Source organism: Rhincodon typus, chromosome 12 (assembly GCF_021869965.1).
Source record: "Rhincodon typus isolate 14 chromosome 12, sRhiTyp1.1, whole genome shotgun sequence".
NCBI classification, from domain to species: Eukaryota; Metazoa; Chordata; class Chondrichthyes; order Orectolobiformes; family Rhincodontidae; genus Rhincodon; species Rhincodon typus.
In genome coordinates, this window is record NC_063343.1 from 40,637,639 (window position 1) to 40,664,962 (window position 27,324).

The window sequence follows — 27,324 nt, forward strand, 5'->3', positions numbered from 1 at the left end:
ACAAAGCACTAAATACAACCTCAACGTCCCAAAAATGCTTCAGAAACGCCAGTGATTTGTCGGGGAATACAGCAGATAATTTGTGCACAGCATCGTTCCACAAACATTAAAAAGAGAGATTTTATCTGTTATGGTAGTAATCACAAACTATGCATACTGGTCAAAACAGCAAAATTACCTGATCATTTCTGAAAGTTCCATGGAATCTCGAGTCCCGTAAAATTAATGGATTTGAGTTCAATATGTCAAGCAACAGGGTCTCACAACACAATAATCCAGTACAACAACCAGCCTCTATATTTTTGCTCAAGTCCAAATTTGATTGCATCCACAATCTTTGAATCAGAAACAAGAGGACTGCCACTTAGCCATAATGACACTATAATCCAGTGATTTCGCTTCAACATTACAGCCTTCTGTTAGGTCACACTTGGTTAAGAAGTCAAAGAAATGTTCAACTTATTACATCTTTCAAAGTTGAGGTAAACAATTATACAACATGGACCTAGTTCATCACATTGTTCAATGTACATTAATTTACAACATCTCCAATTGCAGCAAGAAGATACGAATAATCACTTTAACATACACAAAACGGACAGGATTAAATCAGTTTCCTTCATCACTGGTCTAGCTGAATACTGCATCAATTGAACAATTATGCTGTTAGAGTATCTAAGGTTTTAGAGTATATCATGAAGCAATTTAGAATTTGTAGTATGATTGATACAAATTAAGTTATTCAACATTCTCATTAATGACTTTGATGAGAACACAGTGGTAAATTTTCAGGTGACAACATAGAATAGAAGTGAAATGGCTGATAAAAGAAACACAATCAAAAGGGAAGTAAGAGACAAATGCAGAGTTAGAGTTAAATAAATGTATCAATCATCAACTTGCATTTGAATCAAAACTTTTAACAGAAAGTCGCCCATGGCACATTACAAACAAAAACTTTCATTCTGCAACTTCAAACTTTGTGCACAATTATTATTTGCATAATGAAGATGTATGGATGTATACCAACACTGTATGTTATTATTCTTTGTCGTTAAGCTTGGCTGTCAAAGACAAAAGGATTATACATCCACTTCCTGTATGAAACAAACTTTTAATTTACAAACTTATTTAAATTACATTGGTTCAGTTTTTATAAGATTCAGACTGCTTGCAACACAACCAAAATATTAAATACAATGAGTTAATTTTTAACAGGAGATTTCTGTAGAAGGAAGTGCTTTTAAATGAAAAGGCCCTTATCTCCTGTGAAACGTCAATAGCTAGGTCTTGCACCACTGTTTTAAGTTAAGATCCAGTTTTGTACGTTGGAGTCAATTAAGAACAAAGTATGAAGTAAATTAAACATTTTACATGTAAAACTACTTCCATCAACGGAGACCCCTCTCTAGCAACATGAAGAGATTTGAGTTATTCTTGACTGTAGAAGAGAAACTAACATTAAGGTTTTGTTCAAGTCCGTAATCAAGTGGCTTTTTGCATTCGACTTAACTTGAAGCAAAACTGTAATATTTAACCAATGAGACTTGGATCAACCTATGATCCCTGTGGTATCAGTAATGCAGTCATTAATCATATCACAACAAAAGCACGTGGCTCAGACATCCAATTCGGTTCACAATGGAAGATGATACATAACCTGCTATTAGGTATCACATTTCAGGTCTATGGTACATACACAGTGAATAGAAAGAACTATTGCAAAATTACATTTACTTTTAACAATTGGATATTTCTACTGGGTACTCAGATGATGAAAAGAAGATCAAGAGATATAATTAACAATTTTGTTTAAAAATATTGAAGTAAAAAAATCTTAATTCTATTCCTTCCTTTAAACAGGATTAATTACAACATTAATAACAAGTATTTGATAAAAGCATAAACAAGAACAATGTTTTAAATGAACTTATTTATGTTGAAAATTAATAACAGAACTGTACTGCCATAAAACAAGTTCAATAACCCAGTTGAAATTCCTGCATTTAGCTGTTTAAGTCAATTGAATTAGGATAATAATAATTTATAATTTATTGGGTATTAGTGGAACTGGAAGTTTTTTCCCTGCCGTTCTAATAGTGAAAATTCCATCCTACAAGGCATTAAAATACCTTTTGAACACTTTCCATCCTACAAGGCATTAAAATACCTTTTGAACACTGTACCGCACAATAAACATGAACTTAAAAGGTCTATTCCTGAAATAATTTTACAGCCACAGCCGTCCTTCGGGAAGAATGTTTTTCAGGCATGGATATGTAATCACATTAAAAAAAACCTCAAGGTTATCACAATGCACAAATCCACGGCGCTACGGCTTATTATTTCCACAGAACAAGCAAAACAATGTGATGTAATTGTCACTGCAAATCACCTGATCAAGAAAAACAAACAAGGGAACAAAAGGAAAATATAAAAGGGGAGAAAAGTAGAGTGAATAATAAATTTAAAGAGAAATAAACATAGATCAGGGTACAATCCAAAAGGTCCTACTGGACCAACGCAGATTAACCCTAGCCTGGCTTCCCTTCCATGTCACTTACTGATTTGGAAAACAATAAGCAACGGCACAGCATTTACAAATGTTAAATGGCAGAAATGTTTTTTTTTTAAGAAGAAAGCAGCCATGTTTAATACCTCTAGGCAGTACACTGCCAAATATCTCCAAACTTTGCATCAGGAGAATAACACTCATTTTGTAGTAAAATGTCTGTCTAAAAACATCAAGATTTGGTAAAACGTCTCAGTTGTGGTCAGTGTTGTTTGTTGTTGGTTTCTTCTTCTGATGTCCCAGCTGTCCCATTATGGTTGTTAGTTAAACCTGATCCAAGACCATACAAATGTCCACAGTACTTTGTGTCATCAATGTTGTCTTCAAAAAATAACTGAGAAATAAAAGTATAAATATTTAGGATAAATTTACAACCAATAAACATCAGGTTGGCTCTTCTCAGGATCACCTGATTAATCTGGCCCCAGAATGTAACGTTAGCTAATCTAGTTTGTGTACTGCATGTATCACAATTAATGCACTGAGGGGGTCAGTGGGATGGTACCAAAATTTGGGCAGCAGCGACTACTGAACTTCTGTTGGCCAAGCCCACAGTATTAATATTTCCTGTCTCCAAGAGTGGAGCCAAAATTCTGAAGAAGTTGCAATCCACATGGCTGTAAAGGAAAGGCCAGGGTCACAAGGCATTACATTCATTTCTTTATTACGTCTTCTCCTTCAGTGAATACTGGACCACAAATGGAATACCCAGCACTCCAGACATGTTATAGAGAATGCCCAAAGTAATTATTTCAGAGGCTCTGGGAAGATTTGCATTGTGTCCACTTTCTAAATACGCTTCATAATGTGTCAATAGACCTCATAACTGTCCACCATAATTAAAGGAAGTCAAAGCCTGCGATGAGTCACAAGTGTTGTAACAGTCCTTTCATATCAAGATTTGGGACTACAAAGTAGCCTGGCCATACCTGAATACTTTGAAAGAGGTGGTCCATTTTATTCACTTTGTTAAATACTGCACTTATGCCTTTGATTTTACACAGTTTTGAATACAACAACTTCATATTAAAATTGGATCTGGCAACAAGATCGGAGATAAACTGAGTTCCTGTGAAACTTCCAGTTAATATTTCTCCTAACCAATACCTCAAGAAAACAGGTTTACTAGTTGATTGTGGCATTGTTGTTTGTGGATTTTGACTGTTGTTAAGATGATAGTTTGTGTCAAAGGTGAACTCTTTATATTTATTAACATTTTAAAACATTTTTTTTCTTGACATTTGTCAGTTCCGTACCTCCCTCATTCTGAAGAAAGCCATGCCTGTCAATAGTGAATCTGAGCCTGCCTGGTGCTGTCGTCCAATTCGCTCCAACTCAAGCTGTTCAGCAACTTCTTGTAGACCACCCTGTGGAAAATGGCAACTAACTGTTAAATGTGAGTGATTAATTTATATTAGATAGCTACTTCAGCTATTAAATTTGCTAGCACTGTTTCAGTTCAGAAGAGAATGTTATTAGGAAGATGACTATAGACAAACTGGGATACTCATTGGATTGAGCCAGCCTGTTGATGCAAACTGAACACAAAGTATTGAGAGTAATCGGGAACATGATCTTGAGACAAACGATCAGCCATGATCATATTGAATAGCAGAGTACTTCAAAGGGCCAAATGGCCTACTCTTGCTCATAGTTTCTACGTGTTTTACTCAACGTGTAGTAAATCTTTAGACTTCAAAAAGAAATTTTGTCGAGGGAATTGCAACAATTTTAGCCAACGACAATTTCCCTCACTTTTGTAAAATACTGGCATAGAAATAGATATTTACACAAATTCACAATACGAGCCTACTTGAAATTAATGGCACACTTGTGACATAGGCACATTTATCTAAATTATTACTGCTCTTACAAGTGTTAAGTTGTGATTTCCAACCTAACCAGAAAACATGCAATTTGATTTCAACTTCATACAAATACCTTAAGATTTTTACAGCTTTTCATCAGATATTTCACATCATAGATAGCAGGGAAGAACAAATGCAGGATATCAAAGAATTCTTGCTCTTCTTCTGGTAGTCGTGAGTGGGTTAGAAGTTTGATCAAGTAGCCAAAGTCATAACCACTGTATCAGATAGAAATTTCTCAGGGTTAATACAATTTTAATAATTAAACTAGTATGTTAAAATGGCAGTTTGATGCTTCAAATGAAAACTTGCAAGTTTTAAAAAAAGGAATCTACTGTGTCACAAGAATGAAAGGACAAACAGAAATCATAAAGATTGATAAAGATTACTGATAGGAAATCCTGTTTTCCCCATACATTTTCACCCAATACAACATTTAACTGACATATTAACTGAGAGGGTAGCGAGGTTTCTGTGAATATTTTTATACAGCTCTTAAGTCATTAATCTGTGAAAACATCTGAATACTCCAAAGGTTCTTTCAAGTAGCAACCAATCTCAACTCAGTACTTCCTACTATCAGTTGGAGGTTGATTAGCTTAATTGGCTGGTTTGCAACGCAGAGTTATGCCAACATCATGGGTTTAAATCCTGTACCAGCTAAGGTTAGCATGAAAGATTCTCGTTCTCAACTTCTTCCCTCAAATAACGTGGGTGACCCTCAGATTAAACCACCACCTATCATCTAGTACAGCCCTATCGTTCAGGAGTATTATGGTGACTTCACTGCTGTCAGTCATGTGTGGATATGCACTGTAGGATCCCTCAGTTTTGTGACATCGCAATCAACATACAACCATTTATTGTGCACTCCTTTGCCTATTTTCCCTCCTGTTTCACACTTTACTGTGCTGAATTCTGGCTGCAATTTCCTGCCACTTGGCCAGTCCGTAACATCTTCCTAGAGTCTAGAGTCTTCTTCCTCACTATTAACCACATGGCCCATTTCAGTATCATCTGTAAACTTGTTAATCTCGGTTCCTACATTTATATTTAAATCATTGCTATATCATGAAAAATAAACTATCTGGCTCTGAGCGCTAAAGAACCCCACTGGAAACAGCATTCCAGTCACAAAAATATCCATCGGGCATGACCTTTTGCTTCCTGCCACTGAGCTATCTTTAGATTTAACCTGCCAGTTTCCCTTGGATACCGTGGGTTTTTGTTTTTTCATCTGGTGTACAACATGAGATGTTTTAAAAAGCCTTGCTAAAGTCCCTGTAGGCTATCAACTTACTTTGTTACCGCTTCAAAATTTAATCAGCTTATAATTAGATATGATCTACTTTTAACAAGTCTATGCTAACCGTCCTTGATTAAGGATTTCATATTCTGATTCTGTTTCAAGCAAAGAAACAGAGATTATGTTTAATTATTAGCAGTGTCTCAAGAGATTATGGAATACAAAAGTCTCAGTTCACATGTTGTCCATGGAAGCGTTAATTATTTTTATAGTTTGTTCTGAGAAAGATTCAGCAGCGATTGGTCTATGCAAGATCATAAGACCAAGCACAGAGAAGAACAGTCATCTTGTCAATTCCCGATAATTTCTGCTGTCATACTTGCTTCTGTTGACATAAGATCTAGCTCATCTGGAACAGCTTAGATGATCAATTTGTCTGCTCAATTTTAAACTCACACAAAGAATGGCCAGCTATCAAAGGGATCAAATGGCAGTTGGTTCCTACTGAACTGTTGCAACATGAGCCAGTGTCCTCAGGAGTGGAGTAAAAGTAAAACCAAGGGGAGGTGAAAAACACACAATTGGGTCACAATCTAAATCAATGTCAAGAACTCCATTTTGTTTGTTGGGACCAACCTGTGAAACGAAAGCCACTTGACATTATCGCACAGCACCACACCAGATGTCATGAGGAGCTCTGCAAAGTAAGAAGTTTCAATTCCTTCTTCTTCATGTTTTTTGAACTGCAGCCCAGAAGTTCTCAGCAGATCTATTGAGTCTTGTGAGTACATGTCTTCCCTTTAAAATAAACAATTTTCAACGCATGTTTTTCACTTAACAATGTCATTCTATTGAGGAGCAGATAATCCCCGCCTCCTTGACCTGTCCGTCTTCTCTTGACTGACCAACCCCCATCCTAACTCCCCACCTGCATCACCTTTACTGGCTCCATCCCTGCCTCCTTGACCTGTCCATTTCCTCTCCACCTATCTGCTCCTTTATCCACCTTCCATCCGCCTTCCCCCCTCTCTCTATTTATTTCAGAATCCCCTTCCTCTCTCCCATTTCTGAAGAAGGGTCCAGACCCGAAACATCAGCGTTCCTGCTTCTCCGATGCTGCCTGGCCTGCTGTGTTCATCCAGCTCTACACCTTGTTATCTCAAAACGTATGAAGTGCCCCCAATGATTTAACAGGTTTATCCAGTAAAAACGGGCTACGTAGGAGGTAAATCTGCAAAGGGTTAATCAACCTCATGCAGGGCACTACAACTTCCATTCGTACATCTGGACAGGAGAACTGGAATCCTGCTCCCAATCATTGTCAGCAAGCCCTAGTGCAAGTGCATGCTTGTAACACTGGCTCAGCTGTAATAGCATTAAAATAATTTATTGCACAACATCCATTGGCTGTGATTCTAGAGTGTTTCCTAGCATGAGTAACCAAACACAGTAAGAAATCACAGGAGAACACAGTACAGCATTTTCTGTACTTACGTAAGGTTGAATTTAAAGTTGAATTGCCAAGTGGAGGTTCCAGGAGGGTATTGGTTTTTCTCATTCATGAATGTCAATCCCAGTTGGATGATTTTCAGCAAATCCACATTACACCGTAGAAGCTGGTACTGGTAATCTACAGTGCTTCGGAATTCTCCAATTGGTCTTACCACAACACCGGGAAACTCTGTATCCTAGTAAATTTTAAATATTTACTATCAAAAGTTGATCAATTATTAATAACTCAAAATGTAGTGAATCAATGACATATGGGATACAAAATATAAACAGTTCATGTGCTAAGAATACAAGTTTTAATGTGTCACAGGTAACACTTGTGACCTAAGAAAAACATTTTTAGACAATGGTATGATCTGAAATTTGCTACCTGAAATAGTGGTAAAAGCAAATTCAATGATAACTTTTAAAGAGGCAATTATAATACTGCAAGAGGGAAAATTTGCAGGACAATGAAGAGCAAGGGAGGGGGACTAACTGGATAGCTATTTCAAAGACCAGCCACAGGCACAACGGGCCAAATGATTCCTTTAATGCTATACAATTCTATTACTGTGCTATTCCCCATTCATACTATTTGGCAATTTCAGAAATAGTATTTATTTATTTTATTTATAGAATCCCAACAGTGTGGAAACAGGCCCTTCTGCCATTGATCTGCATACTAGCAGATATGCCAAGTATGCAGGTTAAACGACAAGAATTATAATAAAAATGTGGAAAAAGAAAACATATGAAGTAGTTGGAGAAGAGACAGGAACAACAGTATTTGTAATCCTGTTTGCTAATTTAGATACTTAGATACTTTCAAAACATCATGGATGCACTGATCAGGGTTCAGTGATGAACAACAAGGAAGATAGAGAGAGAGACCAAGTTGGAAGTGCAGAAAGCGGAACCATATTTGATTTTATTATAGAAGAGATGAAGTCGATGTTGATGAAATGAAGAATCCAGATACCAATAAAACTTATAGGCAGCTCTGAATTTGAATTGAAAAATATTGGCATAGTGTAAATGAGTCAGATTTGAAATGAAACTATTACAAGGGCAGTTGGAATTACCTCCTCGCGTTTCCAACCCAACAACATGGTCAATGTATAGTCCATTCTTACAGTGAAAGAAATGAAAGCTTTACCAGTTAATTACGACAAAAAATGGTCTACAATAATGTAGACAGTGATCATAATTATTCTAAGAGTTCATCAATTTCTATGCAGTTTTGAAAATATCGGAAACTACTCAGGTTCGGCAGAATCTGTGGAAAGGAAATGGAGTTAATACTTCAGGTCATCATTCTACAGCTCTGATTAAAATTCATTGCCCTAAACCAAGATACTGCCTGACCTGAATGTTTTCCAACATTTTCTTGTTTTATTTTAGACCTATAACATATACTTTATTTTGTTTTTGCCATAGTTTCTACGCTGTTGGGCTCACAGATGAAATTAATATGGGTGGGTTGAATAGTAATGATGCAAAAGCAAATATTTTCTAAAATAGCATATTTGTTTTTGGGAACAGGTGCCATTGGGGCAAATCTTTACTTAACGAATTTAAAATGGCACAAAAACAAGATGTTTGGTGTATCAAATGGTCGTTCCACATTCCATGGTTAGTTGAGTTCAGAAAACCTGATCTGTATTTTCAAACCTCCAAACGATACTCCAAGTTTAATGATTAATTACTTGGTTTCTGAAGGCCAGGTCTTGTAGGTTATCCAACATTTGTTGTCACTATTAAAAGTATAGGAAAAGTTAAGCCAGTTCCACAGAATAATTTGTAGGAAGAAAAAATTCCTTTAAGAAGCTCAAAGTAAATGAAATGAAATAGTGGCTATCAGGTGAAACTAACGTCCAAGAATAGACAGAAATTTGTTTTTTTTCCTAAAGTGCCCGAGTTCCAAATCAGGCATTGCCAACTACAGAGTAGCAGCAGCAGAAAAGTATGTGGCATTCCAATATAAAAACAAAGCGTACACTTTTCACCTTACTTGGGGGGAAAAATTGTCTTGCATTATTTAATCTGTAGACTGAAAAATTCTCCATTCCCTCGGCACAGGAATCATGACAAACAGGTTTAAGGAATTCTGTATGTTTTGGTACATGCTAAACTATGAAAAACTGTGACATACATTCTAGCACTGAGGCATGCCACCTGCTGTTACTTGTATGTTAATTCACATTAAAGCACTATTCAAAATTTACCCCTGTACTCACTGATAACAACAAGAGCTTCTAGTCCAGCAATACTTCAGGTTTAAAATTCTTGTTGTTTTCACATTCCTCCATAGCCTTACCCTTCCCTATTCCTGTAATCTCTGCAGCTCCACAACCTTGAGATATCTATGCTTCTTAAATCCTGGCCTTTTGAGGTTTTCAGATTTTAATTATTCTCTTACTGGCAGCTGTGCTACTGTATCTGTGTTACATAATACCTTTGAGAGGCTTGGGATAATCTGCAGCATTAAAGAAGCTGCATAAATACAAGTTATTTTAAGTAACCAACAAAGGCATTTCTTGCTACTTTTCTCAACTGTGCTTTTTGTCCAAAATTAAGAATTAAAAAGCCATTGCAGTCTTGCATCTTTGGCTTTATTCAGCTTTTCTAGCAAATGCAAACATGTGCCTTTTCACCAGTTTTCTTGGAAAACATCAAAAACTGTATCACTCATTCATTGGACGAAAGGTTTTTGTTTTACATTCACTCCAGTGACATGCTGGTGTGGCAATATTGAAAGTGTAGGAATTTTTCCCCACTGTCCTCACTAACATTAATTCCTCAACCAACTTGATTGAAACAGAAAAGGCAGGCGAATGGCAGCAAGTCATTATGCTCATACCATGTTTTCCCACAATACCAAACAGTAATAGTACATCATTAGCTGTGAAGCCACTTTGGAATTGAGGTCATAAACATGCTACATAAATTAAAGTTAATTCTCCTTCTTCATTATATGAAACTGTCTGTATAACAATTTTTCTTTTGAAGTGAAAACCCCTCATCCTTACCAATAAAGTTTAAGACTTCAAACCTTTTAAATTCGTGCTTTCCCAATTGACTTTCCCATCTGTGCTTGCCTTTCCAAGAGTTACAGCGTGATAGTCAAAGCTAGGAATTAAGCTTTCTAAGAAGCCTAACTAACCTTTTTGTCTATATTTTCTAAACTATTCTCAATTGTACAGAGCCCATTCATTACTTTAATGTAAACTAGAGCCCTAATTTTCTACTCCATCTCACTAAAATTTATGCTTAGTGAATGCTGTCATATAAATGTATAATATTAAGATACATACATGGCAAAACTTACTTCAGTTCATTCCCTAGGTTTCTCCACTTAGAGAAGTAGAATATTAGATATTTATAATTCAAATACTCTTTCACGTGGTTCATGAAGACTTACCATAGCTATATAGTTATATTTTTGAATAATTAAGCGAATTTTTCTCATCTCTTCTTCCAGGTTATTTGCCCACACCTCACGGATTATCTGACTATGATCTTCTTCTGCAGCTGGCATTTTGAAGAGGTTACCAAAGTGGGCTGATGGGCACTGGAAAAAACAAAGAACAAAACTGATTAGGTCATGCTAACTGTAGCAGATTCAATGTGTGAGATGCTATTTCATGCTTTGCTCATGATTTTGCGCTTGGACACTTTCTTCTTTAAATAGCTGCTATTGCAGAAGTCTGCAAAATAATCTCTCTAGCAGGTGGGAGAGAAAAACACAAGGGGAGGAATAAAAAAGAAAAAAAAGCCACCCAAATTGCATAAGTTCACAGTAATTAGTTTAAGACTCACATAGGCAGTTTACAGATCACAACCTGGTATTGGCCAAATTAGTATTAACAGCAATAACATATTTAGATATTTAACAAGCTCAAAGCAGATTTTTTCTTATAAAATAACTTTTCAAAATTAAAGTTGTCTTCTCTTCAGTTCCATTAAGAGTACTCATTTGAATGCAACACTACCAGGAATATTTTACAGACTTGTGCAAATCCAACCCAGTTCCTGTGTATTTTTTTGATAATTTAAGGAATATAAATTACTACAACTTAGAGGAAGATTTAAGCAAGTTAAAAAGATAACTTTTCCATGAAAACAAATAAAAATAAGCGATGAATATGAACAAAAATGCTGATTATTTGGCTGTGTTTGGATAACATTCCCAGATAATCTTTAAACACATCAAAAACAATTAAGTTGATACGTACTGTAATTTTAATATAGTGTTAACTTATCATTTATCTTTGATTTGTTTGTCACTATCTAAATCTGTGAAAGAATCCTCAAATTTGTATCAATATTTGAGATTAAGAACTGGGGAAAGTAAAAAACCATTTGGCCCTTTGGGCCTGATTTGTCATTCAGGAAAGTCATGCTGATCTTCAACCTCAACTCCATCTTCCCACATTGTTCCTGAATCCCTCAATTTTCTTAGTATCTAAAAGCCAACCACAGCTTTGAATGTACTTCATAACCGAGCACCCAGAGACTTCTGAGAATTCCAAACAGTCACAATCCTTTCTGTGAAAAACCTTCTCACGTCAGTTCTAAATGAGTGATAATTTATTGAGACTGTGATCCCGTGATCTGATTCTGCAGCCAGGAGAAAATTTTCCCCTGCATCTACCCTGCCAAGTCCTTTAAGAATTCTATAGTTCAATTAGATCATGTCCATTTTTCAAAACTTCAGGGAAAACATGCTCAGTCCATTCAAACTCTCCTCATAAAATATCCTGTATCCCAGGAACCAATTTGATAACAAACTCTAAAAATGCCTACAAGTACTATTGTGATTAAATCTGCATGGTATTCCAGTATGACCTAAACAATGCACTCTAAAATTGCAGCAACACTATTTATTCTTAGAAACCAATCTCCTTATAACAAAAGTTAACATATCACTTGCCTCCCTCATTGCTTCAGTCCTTGCATGTTAATTTTATGATTCATTTACAGCAAGACTCTCAGAATGCAAATATTTCCCAGTTTCTCACCATGCAGAGAATATTCCACTTTATTTCCCTAGCAAAGTGGTTAATTTCACATCTTGCCACATTTTATTTCAGCTGACATGTTCATCCAACTTCTTTATAACATGTCTTTTTGTGTCCTCCTCATCACTCAATTTCCCCTATTTTTGCTGTCATCAGCAAATTTGGATTCATTTACCTCTGTCTCCTCACGTAAGTAATGTTGATTGTAAATAGCCGAGAGCGAGCAAGTACTGATCCTTATACCATTTAATCTGTCAACATCCAGTTTTTGGTTTAATTCTACTGTTTTCTGTCCATCTGGAATCCACACTAACATAGCACTCCAATTCTGTAAACTATTGAATGTTATAAATTACAAGAAGTCCATGATTACTAGTCTATTTACAAAGAGGCTGTACAACCAAAACTATTTGACAACCAGTGTTCATGATGAGGTTTGCGTAGGTTTTAAAGGCTTCAAACTTCAGACAGGTTTTAGCCACTTTCTCTGATTCACTATTTTAGAGTAAGATTGTGAAAACATCTTGATGCTCATGGTGTGCATGTTCCCAAGAGCAATTTTTGGCAAGCTGCATACATCTAATTTGTGAAATACTTTACTACAGAAGGTTGCAGAGGCTGGTTCATTAAGAATAAGGGAATCAGGGATTATGGGAAAAGGTAGGAAAGTGGAGTTGAGGTTTATCAGATCAACCATGATTTCATTGAATGGCCTGCTTCTTCTGCTCCAATGTTTTATGGTCTATTGTGTAGCTAACTGCATTTTGCATTCAGCCAACTGTTTGACGTTTGTTTTTCCAAACAAGTACAATTGTGATTAAATCATAATGAATAACTCCTTGTATGTTACTTCAATTTATTAAATACTGTACAGATTTATAGATTACTGTGGGGTTTTGTTTTCTAATTGGTGAAAGATAATTAATTCATTTGGCATTCAAGTTAGGCAGGAGACACGATTTCCGTTTTGACTATTATGGATCCATTTTTTCAGATTTGTTTACATGTGTTTGAAAAAAAACAGCAATTTGATTTATCGCTTGAGCTTCAATTGTTTGTCTCGGTTTGAAACTGTGGTGTTGGCACTGGCGTTAATAGTGTTAAAATCTTGACACTAAGCTCCAACACCATTTTTACTGTATTAGGAAATAACTTTTCGTGTACAAGATTTGGCTTTGTATGCTTTAATTCAGAATACAGATGATCCAACAAATGTTCCATCATCTTAAATTCCACACCAAATATCGAACGATCGAAGAATTCTGCACAGATTTGTTCATTTTCAGTAGTACAGCATTATGTCCCATAACTAGTCATATACTCCAAATTTAAGTTTACGTAAAATAAATTCCTTGGTGCGAAAGCTACGGAGATTGCAAAGTCGTCTTAATAACAGCTTGCTGCAATAACACGACATTCAATATATCCTGCAGAGTGGAGACTGTCGTTGTAGTAGTTTCTGAATCAGGAACATCGAGGTCAAGTGTTATAAAACAGTCCCAGGGAAAGTAAAAGCGCGTTAGACAAGAAGTCGGCCGGACCGTCCGTGCAGCGCCCGGGTAGCGGCGGGAAGATTTTAAACGTTGGGCCAGGACCCACCCCCTCTCCCGCCCGGGAATAATGTCGCTTCTCGGCATCCGCTTCAACCCGGACAGGCCAGGCCAAGCCAGACCAGGCCAGCCCTACCCCGTCGCTACCATTAAAACCTGCCACTTACCTTGTATCCGTCACTCGCCAAGTTTAAATAAAACCTGCACTCACAGAGCGGGCCAACTTCCCATCCCCACTAACAGATTCCTTATTTTAATGTTGATTCGTTGAGGCTCCAGCACTTTGCCAACCACCCGGAGTTAATAGTGAAAGGACAAAGACGGCAACAATGCACATGCGCTCTAGGCGCGCGGGGCGGGGCTAACGCAAATAGAACCTGTCAATCATTTGACAATCAGCCCGGATCGCGCGGAAGGTTTTAAAGGGGTAGTAGGAACTGCAGCTGCTGGAGAATCCGAGACAACGAAGGTGCAGAACTGGATGAACACATCAGGCCAAGCAGCATCATAGGAGCAAAAGGATCGTGTAAAGCAGAGTTGGTAGCGTCCCTGCTTGTGGGTCGCCGAGGTGGTTCATAACATGTCTGTGCCTATTACAAGGTAGAATTGACTCCGCCATTCCGGCTTTAATTAGACACACCAGCAGATTCCCCACCGATTCCAATTGTAAAGTAATATTTCATGTGCTAGCTTTATTCAGAACAGAGGTTAGGTGGACTTTACACACCAATAAGGAAATCAAGGGATGAGATTATGGTGGAAATCAGGTTGAAGATCAGCCACGATCTCGGTGAATGGCGATGCAGGCTCAAGAGGTCTTCTTGCTTACTCGCTTTTCCATCAACCACCTCAGTTGGACTTTTCTCACTACTTTGACATATAACCGGACGGTCATAGAGGAACTCTAGCAATGTTTCCTATTCTGTTATCACCGCATCACTACTGAAGACTCTCCTGAGTATCCATCTTTAGCTCCTCCAAGGATTGTAAACTCCACTAGAAGGTGTTCCTGCAGAGTCAATCACCCCCCATGTATTCATCATGCAAAGTCTGCAAATGTTGTTGCAAATACCGTATAACGGTTGGGTTTGCTGATTATCTTTGCTTGTAGTCATTTTGCAGCACATGCTTTCATGAGCATTGCTGACAGTTTGTCAGGACTTTTCACCTGACATTCATCAAGACATTTTGCAACTGCAGTGGTTCAAGGGGAAACATTTATACTGCATTGGAGTAGACCATGCCTCTCATTTTCCATGACAACTCCGCCATTCAGAATTAACTTGTCAATCAATCAGTTCTGTCAGAGTCATACAGCTCTACAACATGGAAACAGACCCTTCGGTCCAACTCGTCCATGCCGACCAGATAGCCTAAATTAATCTAGTCGCGTTTGCCAGCATTTGGCCCATATCCCTCAAAATCCTTTCTATTCATGCACCCATCAGATGCCTTTTAAATGTCGTAATTGTGCCAGCCTCCACCGCGTCCTCTGGCAGCTCATTCCATACACGCACCTCCCTCTGTATGAAAGAGTTGCCCCTTGGCCATTTAAATCTTTCCCCTCTCACCTTAAACCTATGATGTCTAGTTCTGGATTCCCCCATCCCAGGGAAAAGACCTTGGCTATTCATCCTATCCATGAACCTCATGATTTTATAAACCTCTGTAAAAGTCACCCCTAAGGCTCCGACACTCTAGGGAAAATAGCCCCAGCCTATTCAGCCTCTCCCTAAAACCCTGGCAACATCTTTGTAAATCTTTTCTGAACCCTTCCAAGTTTCACAACATGCTTTTTATAGCAGGTAAACCAGAATTGAACGCGATATTCCGAAAGTGGCCTAACCAATGTCCTGTACAGCTGCAACATGTCCTCTCATGAAGTATAAATGTTGGCTTTTGTTTTGAGTGTGTATCTTTGCAAATGTCCTGAGGAGTGCAAGTTGAAAAACTTTTAACAAAATTATATTTTTTCAGCAATGCTCATTTTTATTTATGGTTTCTTGCTTGATTAGCATTTATTGCCCATACCCGTCTCCTTGAGAGGGTGTCATCATGAAACTTTGCATTCCATTTGGTGTAAGGACATCCACAGGGCTTTAGTACATCTTGTAAATGGTATATACTGCTGCTACTGTGCATCAGTGTTGGAAGGAATGAATGTTCATGGATGTGGTGCCAATCAAGTGAATTGCTTAGTGAAGCTTCTTGAGTTGTATTGGAGCTGAACACATCCAGGCAAGAAGGGAATATTCCATCACACTCCTAACTTGTGCTTTGTAGGTGGTGAACAGGCTTTGGGGAGTCAGGAGATGAGTCACTCACAATAGGATTCCAAGCCTCTGACCTGTTCCTGTGGACACTGTTTATATGCTTAGTCCAGTTCAGTTTCTGGTCAATGGTAACTCTCAAGACATTGTGGGGGATTTAGAGATGGTAAGACTTTTGAATGTTAGTGGTTAAATTCTTTCTTGTCGGAGATGGCTATTGCCTGACACTTATGTAACATTCTCTAGGTATTGGGTATGTATCTGGATAGGTCTAGGTTATGGAATATAGAGTTGAAGTCATATATGGATTGCTTAGTATCTGAGAAGTTGCAAATGGTCTGAACTTCTCCACTTCTGACCTTATGATGGAGGAAAGGTCATTGATAAAGTAGCTGAAGATATTTAGCCCTGGGACACTTCCTAGAAGAACTCTTGCAGAGATGTCCAGGAGCTGAGATGACTGCCCTCCAACCATCACTACCATCTTTCAATGTGCTGGGTACAACTCCAACTTGCAGAGAGATTTCCCTTGATTTCCACTGACTCACACATACTACAACCAGATGCATCCTTGAGGTCAGGTGCTTTCACTCCCCCCCCCTCCCGTGTGGAATTCAGCTCTTTTGTTTTCATTTGAACCAAGGCTGCAATGAAGTCAGCAACTGTGCGGCCCTGGCAGAACCCAATTTGGATATCAGTAACGACTCTTGGAAAACTCAGGTAGTTGCTCGAAGTTGCACGGCAACAGCTTTAAACAGCTGCTTTTCATTTTCCCTTATCAGACTTAGATTGACTGTGTGAGGAATCAAATCTGCATTAGTCATCCCAAGACAACTACACAAAATTACTCCTTACTCCTTCACTATACGAAGTGACTCAAGTTCATATGCCAGTAACTTATTCCAAAGTATTTCAGATCTAAACTGTGTTTCCTACATTGTCAGGACAAAGTTGGTTACTTTTTCCTATTCTATTTTAATTAGCCTTTTGAGCTATTTTTCCTTGTTTCCACTGATTTCACATTGATGGCAATGCTACAACACAATCAATCCTTCAAATTTCACAACACAACTGTAAAAATGCAGCACAGGAGAAACTAAGCCTATTAAGGCATTTTAGTACATCAATCTCTAAATGACATAATGAACCATGAAGCTATAGCTAAAATGAATAGGGTATTCACGAATATTTTCAACACTATAAAGAACAACATTTTATCCTTGTATAAGACCTTGGTTAGGCCCTGGAGTATTGTGTTCACTTCAGGTCTCCTCATATGCAGGGTAACATTGAGGCTTAGATAAGGGTGCAGAAAGAAGAAACTATAGCAATTTCCAGTTTCAAGGATCTACATTCTTTAGATAGAACTGAGTCTCTATTTTAAAGAAGACTACATGATGACATGATTTGATCAACGTTTATAAGATGATTAAAGGACTAGTTTGTGTATTCGTGGACCTATTGTATTAACTGAATAGATTAGGAATGACAAGGATTTAGTTTCACATATTATAAGGTCATAAATGTGCTTGATATTCTGAAATTCATGTTTTTTTTAAAACAAACAGTGCATCTGTGAAATAGGAACTCATACTTTCAAATTAAAAACTAGACCTACTTTTGACAGAACTAAATCCATCTCATTCACACAGCACCTTGTAGTATTAAGGAGAGAAAATCCAGGATTTTATAGATCTGCTAGACTAAAATGTGTGGTGGGGAAGTTATTAGAATGTATAATTTAGGGCAATGTAATTGTGCACTTAAAAGAGAACTTTGAGCTAATTGTAAAGAGAATCATGGATTTTAATCACACAAATTTATGACAAAGCTACTAAGTAGCAACTAGTGGAATGCCTATACATATAGTTTTTATAGATTTCCAAAAGGCGAGTTTCCATGCAAGAGACTGTTAGCTAAAATTAAAACTAATGGGATTAAGGAAAGTGATTGACCGATGTAGACAGAGGGGATAATGGACAAGTACTCAAATTAGAAGGTTCTGTCTAGTGGTGATTCACAAAAATCTGTGGGCTTCAACTAAACATTATTCATATCAATGAATTAGTACAGTTGAGGGACAGAGATTGCCAATGACACAGAAGTTTCATAGAAAAATAGTTGTGTAGATCAAGGCATAAAAATACATAGTCAATGATAAAGTGAATAGCTGATGAATTCTAATGTATTTCAACCAAAAAAGGATTGAAGCTGCTGACTACAGCAAATGAATTGTACACCAATATCTTTAGTGGCCTAACACAGAATTGAAAAAAAATCAATCAAGCCCTATCTTAAACCATCCATGTCATCAATAGATCCATATAATACTCTTTTTGCTTCATAAACTATTTAACCTTTTACCTCACTTTAAATAAATTTGTAAAATTCTATCAGGTGCCCCAAAATACCTCCATTTAAAAAGGGAAAAATAAGAGCATCATTTTAAAATTCTGACTCATCTTTGCTGTCTTTTTTTTAATGGTTTCAATATCCTTATAATAGTGCACTGCCCAACCACAAGCTGCAGGTGTAACTGAATGAATGCAAAAGAAAAAGACACATTTATACAGCACTGTTTATGTCTCAGGACATCCAATTACATATTTATGAAGTGTATTCCCATTATAATGCAGGGAAACAGGCCGTTCGCACACAGGTATGATTTTTGTGATGGATGAGGAAAACATATTTGCAAAGACTTCAAGTAGTGCCACATGATTACTTTTAATATCCTCTCTTCCCAAATTAATGGGAAGAGTGAACTAATGTGAGCTGATACATGACCCCAAAGTTCCACAAGTTGTCACAACATGCAAATATCAATAACACCTTGATGCTTAATTTGCCTGACTGAATACTATTCAGGATAAAAGTCATTCACATCCGGTTTCATAGTTAATTGCAAATAACTCTTTATTTTAAACGTACTTATTTCTTATCAAATGGCAGAGAAGGGAAATAATTAATAATCTATTACTACGAGACTTAACGTATACCCATTTAAAACCCCATATACACACACTCAAAGATGAATAAGACAGACAGAGGATATGCGGTTTGAGAAAAATATTATGTTTGGGAAAATGTAGACAGGAAACTAAAATCCTTAAGATCAAAAATATAGTTCACAATGCTAGATTACAATATCTCTTAGAATTCTTTTGCTTTTAGAAATGATGATATATTGTTGTCTGTAGATAGATTCAATTCAATTCAATTCAATTGTTGATCAGGTGGGCCTAGGTCTTTTATGCTAATTCATTCTTTTAACTTTCTTGGTTATTATACCTTTTCACTTAACATGGAAAGAAAGATGTTTTCTGCTTGCTGGCTGTGGATGTTTCTGGCTGCAATGCTCCCACCAATCTGTAGAGAAACTGCAGCTTGAACAATCCAAGGGCAGTCATCAGACAGTTTTCCCTTAACACCTGGTGCTGGTCTGATTCAATAATGTAACAATCTTGCTGCTTGAAAAGCAAATTAGAACACAGAACATAGAACAGTACAGGCCCTTCGGCCTACGATGTTGTGCCGAACTTTTACCCTAATCCTAAGGTCTATCTAACCTCCACCCCTACCTTATACTATCATCTATATGCCTATCTAATAGCCGCTTAAATGCCCCTAATGATGCCGACTCCACTACCCTCTCCAGCAACGCACTGCACGCCCCGACCACTCTCTGAGTAAAGAACCTACCTCTGACGTTTCCCCTTTATCTACCTCCACTCAGTTTAAAACTATGCCCCCTTGTAATAGCTACCTCCACCCCAGGAAAAAGTCTCTGGCTGTCTACTGTATCTATACCTCTGAGCATTTTGTACACCTCTATCAAGTCACCTCTCATCCTTTGTTGTTCTAAAGAGAAAAGCCCTAGCTCTCTCAACCTTTCCTCGTAAGACCTTCTCTCCATTCCAGGCAACATCCTGGTAAATCTCCTCTGCACCTTTTCCAATGCTTCCACATCTTTCCTGTAATGAGGTGACCAGAACTGGACACAATAATCCAGATGTGGCCGAACCAGGGTTTTGTATAGCTACAGCATAACTTCAAGGCTCTTGAACTCAATCCCTCTATTAATGAAAGCTAACACACCATAATGCCTTCTTAACAACTCTATCCACCTGGGTGGCAGCTTTCAGGGAACTGTGGACATGAACCCCAAGATCCCTCTGCTCCTCCACACTGCCAAGCATCTTTCCGTTAACCCTGTATTCTGCTTTCAAGTTTTTCCTTCCAAAATGAATCACCTCACACTTTTCAGGGTTAAACTCCATCTGCCACTTCTCAGCCCAGCTCTGCATCCTATCAATGTCCCTTTGTAACCTAGAATAGCCCTCCGCACTGTCCACAACGCGACCCACCTTTGTATCGTCCGCGAACTTACTAATCCACCCTTCCACTCCTTCATCCAAATCATTTACAAAAATCACAAATAGAAGAGGACCCAGAACAGATCCTTGTGGTACACCACTCGTAACTGAGCACCATGTTGACTATTTTCCATCCACTACCACCCTTTGTCTTCTAAGGGTCAGCCAATTTTGAATCCAATCTGCCACATTTCCCCCTATCCCATGCCTCCTTACCATGGGGAACCTTATCAAATGCCTTACTGAAATCCATGTATACCACATCCACTGCTCTACCTTCATCCACTTGTTTGGTCACCTCTTCAAAGAATTCAATAAGGTTTGTGAGGCATGATCTACCCCTCACAAATCCATGCTGACTAACACGAATCAAACTGTACCCTTCCAAGTGATCATAAATCCTATCTCTCAGAGCCCTTTCCAATAATTTGCCCAACACTAACATAAGACTAACTGGCCTGTAATTTCCAGGGTTATCCATATTCCCTTTTTTGAACAAGGGAATGACGTTTGCCTCTCTCCAATCTTCTGGCACTATACCCGTGGACAGTGAGGACAAAAAGATCATCGCCAACAGCCCTGCGATCATTTCCCTCTCTTCCCATAGAATCCTTGGATAAATCCGATCAGGCCCAGGGGACTTATCTATCTTCAACTTCCTCAAAATTCCGACCTCCTCTAGCCTGCCAGCCTGTTTCCCATTGTCCTCCTCTACAACTAGGTCCCTCTCAGTTGTGAATACCAAAAAAAGTATTCATTAGGACCTTTTCTATCTCTTGAGGCTCCGTGCACAAATTCCCTTTACAATCCTTGATCGGCCCTACCCTTTCTCTGGTCATTCTCTTATTCCTCATGTACGTGTAAAAAGGCTTGGAGTTTTCCTTGATCCTATCCGCCAAGGTTTTCTCATGCCCCCTTATAGTTCTCCTAAGCCCTTTCTTCAGCTCCTTCCTGGATAATTTGTATCCCTCTAGAGCATTTTCTGTTCCTTGTTTCCTAAACCTTACATAAGCATCCTTATTCCTCTTAACCAGTCGTTCGACCTCTCTTGAGAACCAAGGCTCCCTCACTCGACCGCATCTTCCCTGCCTGCTAGGGACAAACATATCGAGCACACGCAGTATGCATTCCTTAAACAATCTCCACATTTCAATAGTGGTCTTCCCTGACAGCATCTGTTCCCATTTTATGTTACCCACTTCTTGCCTAACTGAATTGTAATTACCCTTCCCCCACTTATAAACCTTACCCTGCTGTATGTACCTATCCTTTTCCATGACTATTGTAAAAGTAACAGAGTTATGATCGCTACCGGCAAAATGCTCTCCTACCGACAGGTCTAACACTTGGCCCAGTTCATTGCCAAGCACCAAATCCAAAGTGGCCTCTCTTCGTGTTGGTCTATCTACATACTGTGTCAGGAATCCTTCTTGAACGCACTGGACAAAATCCGCTCCATCTAAACTATTACAACTAAAATGTTTCCAATCAATATTTGGAAAGTTGAACTCACCCATGACTACAACCCTGTGACTTCTGCACCTTTCCAGTATCTACCTCCCAATTCACTCCTCCACTTCTCTGCAACTATTAGGGGGTCTGTAAAAAAACCCCCAAAGTGACTGCTCCTTTCTTGTTCCAGACCTCAACCCAAAGTGACTCTGTAGACATATCATTCTTGAACTGCCTTTCAGTAGCTGCTATACTAGCCCTGACTAGCAATGCCACTCCCCCGCCTCTTTTACTACCCTCCCTATTTCTTTTAAAGCATCTAAATCCCGAAACTTCCAACAACCATTCCTGTCCCTGAGTTACCCATGTTTCTGTAATGGCCACAACATCGCAGTTCCAAGTACTGACCCATGCTCTAAGTTCATCCGCCTTATTTCTGATACTTCTAGCATTGAAGTATACACACCTAAAACTATCTCTGTGTCCACAATTACGCTCCATCGACCGCATTTCTTTATTAACAACCTCATTCCCTGTTGTGTCTTTTGGAAGGCTGAATACCTCATCCTCTGAATTACAAATCCAGTTCCCCACCCTCTGCCAATCTAGTTTAAACCATCCCGTATAGCTCGAGCAAACCTCCCTCCCAGGATATTTGTGCCCTTCCGGTTCAGGTGCAACCCGTCCTTACTGTACAGGTCCCACCTTCCCCAGAATGTGCTCCAATTATCCACATAATGGAAGCCCTCCCTCCTACACCAGCCCTGTAGCCACGTGTTTAGCTGCACTCTCTCCCTATTTCTTACCTCGTTATCACGAGGCACTGGTAGTAATCCAGAGATAACTACCCTGTTTGTCCTGGACTTCAGCTTCCAACCTAACTCCCTATACTCATTTTTCACATTCTCTGTCCTTTTTCTACCTATGTCATTGGTACCGATGTGTACCACGACTGCTGGTTGCTCACCCTCCCCCTTAAGGATCTTGAAGACACGATCCAAGACGCCACGGACCCTGGCACCCGGGAGGCAACACATCATCCGTTCATCTCATTCGCGTCCACAGAACCGTCTGTCTGTGCCTCTTACTATTCAATTCCCCACTACAATTGCTCTCCTATTCTCCCCCCTTCCCTTCTGTGCCACAGGGCCAGGCTCAGTGCCAGAGACCTGTCCGCTATGGCCTTCCCCTGGTACGTCGTCCCCCCCAACAGTATCCAAAACGGTATACTTATTATTGAGGGGAACGGCCACAGGGGATCCCTGCACTGTCTGCCTACTCCCTTTCCCCTTCCTGACAGTCACCCAGCGACTTTTTTCCTGTACTTTCGATGTGACCACCTCCTTATAACTCCTCTCTATCACCCCCTCAGCCTCCTGAATGATCCAGAGCTCATCCAGCTCCAGCTCCCTAATGCAATTTTTGAGGAGCTGAAGTTGGGTGCACTTCTCGCAGGTGAAGTCAGAGGGGACACCAGCAGTGACCCTTACCTCCCACATCCTGCAAGAGGAGCATGCAACTGCCCTAGCTTCCATTCCCTCTACTCTAGATTTCCAGAAGAATAAAAAAAAAAGCCTTAGCTTACCAACCGTCCACACAGTTTTTTTTTTGGTTAGAGGTGGAAAATGGGTGGGAGAAACTACACGTGTAGTGTTTCGGGTTTAGCCAATGCCCGAATATATCAGTTCCTTCCTGGCTCGCGTTCTCTCCACACACCCGCCGCTGAAGACAAGAAGGCCGCCGCTGCACGAGGTAAGTTTTTATACAGGGAATAAAAAACAACCTTACCTTCCTGTCGGCACCCTGGCTCGTGCTGCTGCCGCTGAAAACAAGAAGCATGTTGGGCCGAATGGCCTGTTCCCACAATGTAGGGATTCTATGATCTCCTATTCTATTCTATGTGCTCCAGTATTTAAACGAGTGGGTGAAATTGTCATGTGTTAGGACAGTTCATGTATGTGAAAGAAGGCTGAGCTAATACTCAGGTGGTGTAGGAGTCTGTGGTGAGGGAACCTCAGGGAAAATAAAAGGCAGGAAGCATGAACTGAAGGTAAAATCCTGATGAACATTAGAGCTTTAAAAAGGGGTGGCATGGTGGCTCAGTGGTTAGCACTGCTGCCTCACAGCGCCAGGGACCCAGGTTCAAACCCAGCCTTGGACAACTGTCTGTGTGGAGTTTGCACATTCTCCCTCTGTCTGTGTGGGTTTCCTCCCACAGTCCAAAGATGCACAGGGTAGGTGGATTGGCTATGCTAAATTGCCCATAGTGCTCAGGGATGTTTGGGTTAGATGTGGGGAAATCAGGGGAATGGGTCTGGGTGGGATGCTCTTCAGAGGGGTGGTGTGGACTTGTTGGGCCAAATGGCCTGTTCTCACATTGTAGGGATTCTATGATCTAAATTATCTTGTATATTTTTAGCTGTACACCACTTGATTTTTCCAAGTTACAAAACTCACATGGTTTTCAATTACACAGCAGGGTCTGACTTCCGTAGCAAAAATATGTTGTCCCTTACACTACTTGAGGATGACGACTGTCTTAACAGCTCATCCAGCAAATAACGTTTCCAATATTGCATTTGTTCTTTAGTATCACTGAAGATATCCACCTGCATTAAGTGCTCAAATTTCCAAAGTAGGTCTTGAAACCTTAAACTTCTGATTAGGGTGAGAGGAGCTTCTTGCATAAATTCAATTATTTCTCTTTTATTGCAGTATTGATTCACATTGTGATTATCCAAACTCAAGAGAATACAAGCAGCTTCTATGTAAATTGTTTGAATGATTTAGGAGCTCTGCTATAATTCTCATGAATCTACATTGTATCCCCTGTAAGTCGAATAGTTTTAAGATAGATAGAGTCTAACTATATAAGTGAAGTATTGGTGCTTGCTGCTTGGGCAAATATTTTATGAACCTTTGTGCCTGTGTGCTACCTTTTAGTGATTTCTGTACATTTTTCATGAAGTAACAATGACGGTTGTTGAGGGTAATGCAGTTGACGTCATGTACATGGACATCCAAAATACATTTGATAAAAGTGTCCCATAACAGGCTTTTGCATTCTTTTATGCATTCAAAATTGTAGAAACATTGTTTGGTATCTCTAGTATAATAATCTGAATTTGATTTAAATACCAAAAGTCCCTTTAAGATTAAAAAAATTCTTCTGCAGATTTAACATAGAGAAAAATAAGCCTCTAACTGCTTCTGTTGTTTTGGTTGACGTGCCATCTAGTGTAGTGTTTTAAAACAGGCCATCCAGTTTTTCAGTTTCAGTAGACTCCATTGCTTGCAGCTCCCAAGGTTTATGATTGTATTAGCCTGTTATGAATGATTGGCATGAATTTCAAAAGGTCCAAAAAAAAAAAAAAAACTTGTATCACAGGACAGTTTTCATGCTTTGATTGACAGTTTTAGGAGTTCATTAAAAGATAATGTGGCTTTGATGTGGTTAGTGAAATAAGTTTGTTTTTACAACAGACTGATCACATGAGGGGATCTACATTTTCAAAATTGCATTTTGAATGCTTCATTTAATAGTAGTAAGTGTGCAATATAATGTTATTTTTACATCCATTTCAAAACATAAGTTGCCGACATCTGCCCAAAGTGTATATTGGGTGAGTGTTATGGAGGTTACGAGGGGTGCAAGGAGGACTATGAGGTAGCGAAAATAGCTCAGAGAATGAGAGGACATGGGGTTATGAAGGAATACATATGGACAGGGTGAAGGCCTGATCTTTTTCATTAAAACTAGTAAACCGAAGGTGTTCCAACGTACCAGCCTCAACATCTACCTACCTTAATTGTTGGCTTGGAACGACCTCCAGAGCAATGCAATCCCAGCCAACTTGAAAATGTAAACAGGATTGGTTGGGAAATTTCCTGACTTGGCATACTCACTCAAATCTTTGAAAATTCAGCTCATTCAGGGCATTTGCTAATGGCTACAAAAGTGAAGAAAGATTACTAGAATGGTTCCAGAAAAGATAAGGGATTTCAGTTAAATGGATAATTGATGAAACCAAATAGTTCTTCTTGGAAAGATCTAGACAGAGTAGATTTGATAGAGGAAATTAGTTAGCACTGACATAAACGTAAAGATTGGCTAAAGATTCAAAAGCAGCAGGACGAAAAAAAATTAAACAGTAAATGGTTAGAATCTGGAATGCACCACCTGAGTGACACTTTCAGTCCTAGATGTCAAAGGCAGGTGTAATAAGAATCGGAAGTTTTAAATGAAACGCAAAGACTATAGGAGTGGGGGCGGGGATTTATGTGGGACAAGCTAATTAGCTCTTCGAGACAGCCAGTACAAAAAAAAGAGCTAATTAGCCTTCTGTGTTTAACCATGCTGTACGATTTATGACACTGAGGGGGTCAAAGTCCCATTTAGTTTTGTCTTGAATGGCTGAAAAATAACCAAAAAAAAGTATAACAAAAAAAAACTAGCAGCAAGATAAGACCAACTCTTTCAGATGAAACTTACTACTCGCTGAGAATCTATGGAAAGCTGCAGGTTGATTCTAGAGTAGCTCGAACTAAGCACTAACTGATGTTCGCCGCCATCTTATCCCCTGGGCACCTCCCACGTGACGATGTACTTTGCGTCTATTGACGTCAGGACAGCGCGCGGTTTATTGGCCTGCTCCCAGGATGCCGCGCGGGCGGCCGCTTCTATTGGCCGCTGCTTCGGAGCGCGGTCACCTGACTGGTAACCTGCATTCCGTGACGTTAGTGGGAGGGCAAGTTATGTGAAAGGTTGTCGATTTCGAGGCTGCAAGCTGGCAGCTGCAGGTTTCCTGTGCCAGCCGGCTTTTAAACCTCTCAGACATTTCCAAAAAACTATAGCACAGATACAAAGTTATACTGAAGGGGAGGGGAAATGAGAACAATGACTCCTGAGCAACCTTCTACAAGTACATCTGTGACACTGACTGAAGAAGATAGAGACAAAACTATTACAGAAACTGAAAATCAAAACACACTAAGGAAGACCCTTGTGGATGTCAGGCTACTTAACTCATATCTCAGTTCCATTGGAGAGACCAGACAAATTTATGAAATAAAGCTTGATACCCTTGATTCCATCTTGGCAGATTTTATTGTCTCTGTACGTAAAAAGAATGGGGACGAATTTGAACCCAGTTCACTTCGAGGAATTTTGGGTAGTATTGACCGTTGGTTGCGACGTCACAAGTATGGCCATTCTGTCTTTCAAGGAACTGGAAACCAGTTCAAAAAAACAAAAGATGCTCTGAAGGCAAAGCAAAAGCAACTTAAGGAAGAAGGCAAAGGTAATCGACCAAATCGTACAGAAGCACCAACAGAGGAGGAATTAAATAAGTTGTATGAATGTGGAGCTATTGGCCTACAGGACCCTGCTGCATTAATTCACATGTTATTCTTCAATATCAGCATATATTTTGGTTTAAGTCCCAAGGAACAATATGATTTAAAATGGGGAGATGT

The 27,324-nt window shown here is 39.0% G+C and overlaps 1 protein-coding gene and 1 long non-coding RNA gene across 3 annotated transcripts in view; one reads left to right on the forward strand and one right to left on the reverse strand.

Annotated features, from left to right (window-relative positions):
- Window positions 1-12,985, forward strand: part of LOC125484537 — a 29,933-nt gene extending 16,948 nt beyond the window's left edge. Inside the window, exons 2-3 of the long non-coding RNA XR_007263362.1 lie at window positions 3,821-3,968; window positions 10,662-12,985. This is a non-coding gene — a long non-coding RNA (uncharacterized LOC125484537). The remainder of the gene's footprint in view (window positions 1-3,820; window positions 3,969-10,661) is intronic.
- Window positions 1,101-26,456, reverse strand: LOC109912457 (CCR4-NOT transcription complex, subunit 8). 2 transcript variants are annotated; one of them, XM_048603732.1, is made up of 7 exons: window positions 26,342-26,456; window positions 10,602-10,751; window positions 7,181-7,374; window positions 6,323-6,484; window positions 4,514-4,658; window positions 3,829-3,939; window positions 1,101-2,906 (listed from the first exon to the last, which is right to left on the reverse strand). In XM_048603732.1, exons 2-7 carry the CDS (start codon window positions 10,716-10,718, stop codon window positions 2,775-2,777), a joined length of 861 nt encoding a protein of 286 aa, XP_048459689.1. In that variant the 5' UTR covers window positions 10,719-10,751; window positions 26,342-26,456; the 3' UTR covers window positions 1,101-2,774. The 2 variants fall into 2 exon arrangements, with proteins under 2 accessions (XP_048459689.1, XP_020367477.1); XM_020511888.2 differs by lacking the exon at window positions 26,342-26,456 and adding an exon at window positions 13,919-14,084.
- Window positions 26,457-27,324: the final 868 nt, after the last annotated feature.

Excerpts from the sequence above, each read along its gene's own strand:
- LOC109912457 (XM_048603732.1), bottom strand. The coding sequence starts at position 10,718 with ATGCCAGCTGCAGAAGAAGATCATAGTCAGATAATCCGTGAGGTGTGG. Across the intron at positions 6,485-7,180 it reads AACTTTAAATTCAACCTTAC|GGAAGACATGTACTCACAAG; the intron begins GTAAGTACAGAA and ends TTTATTTTAAAG. Across the intron at positions 2,907-3,828 it reads CTTTCTTCAGAATGAGGGAG|TTATTTTTTGAAGACAACAT; the intron begins GTACGGAACTGA and ends TTTATTTCTCAG.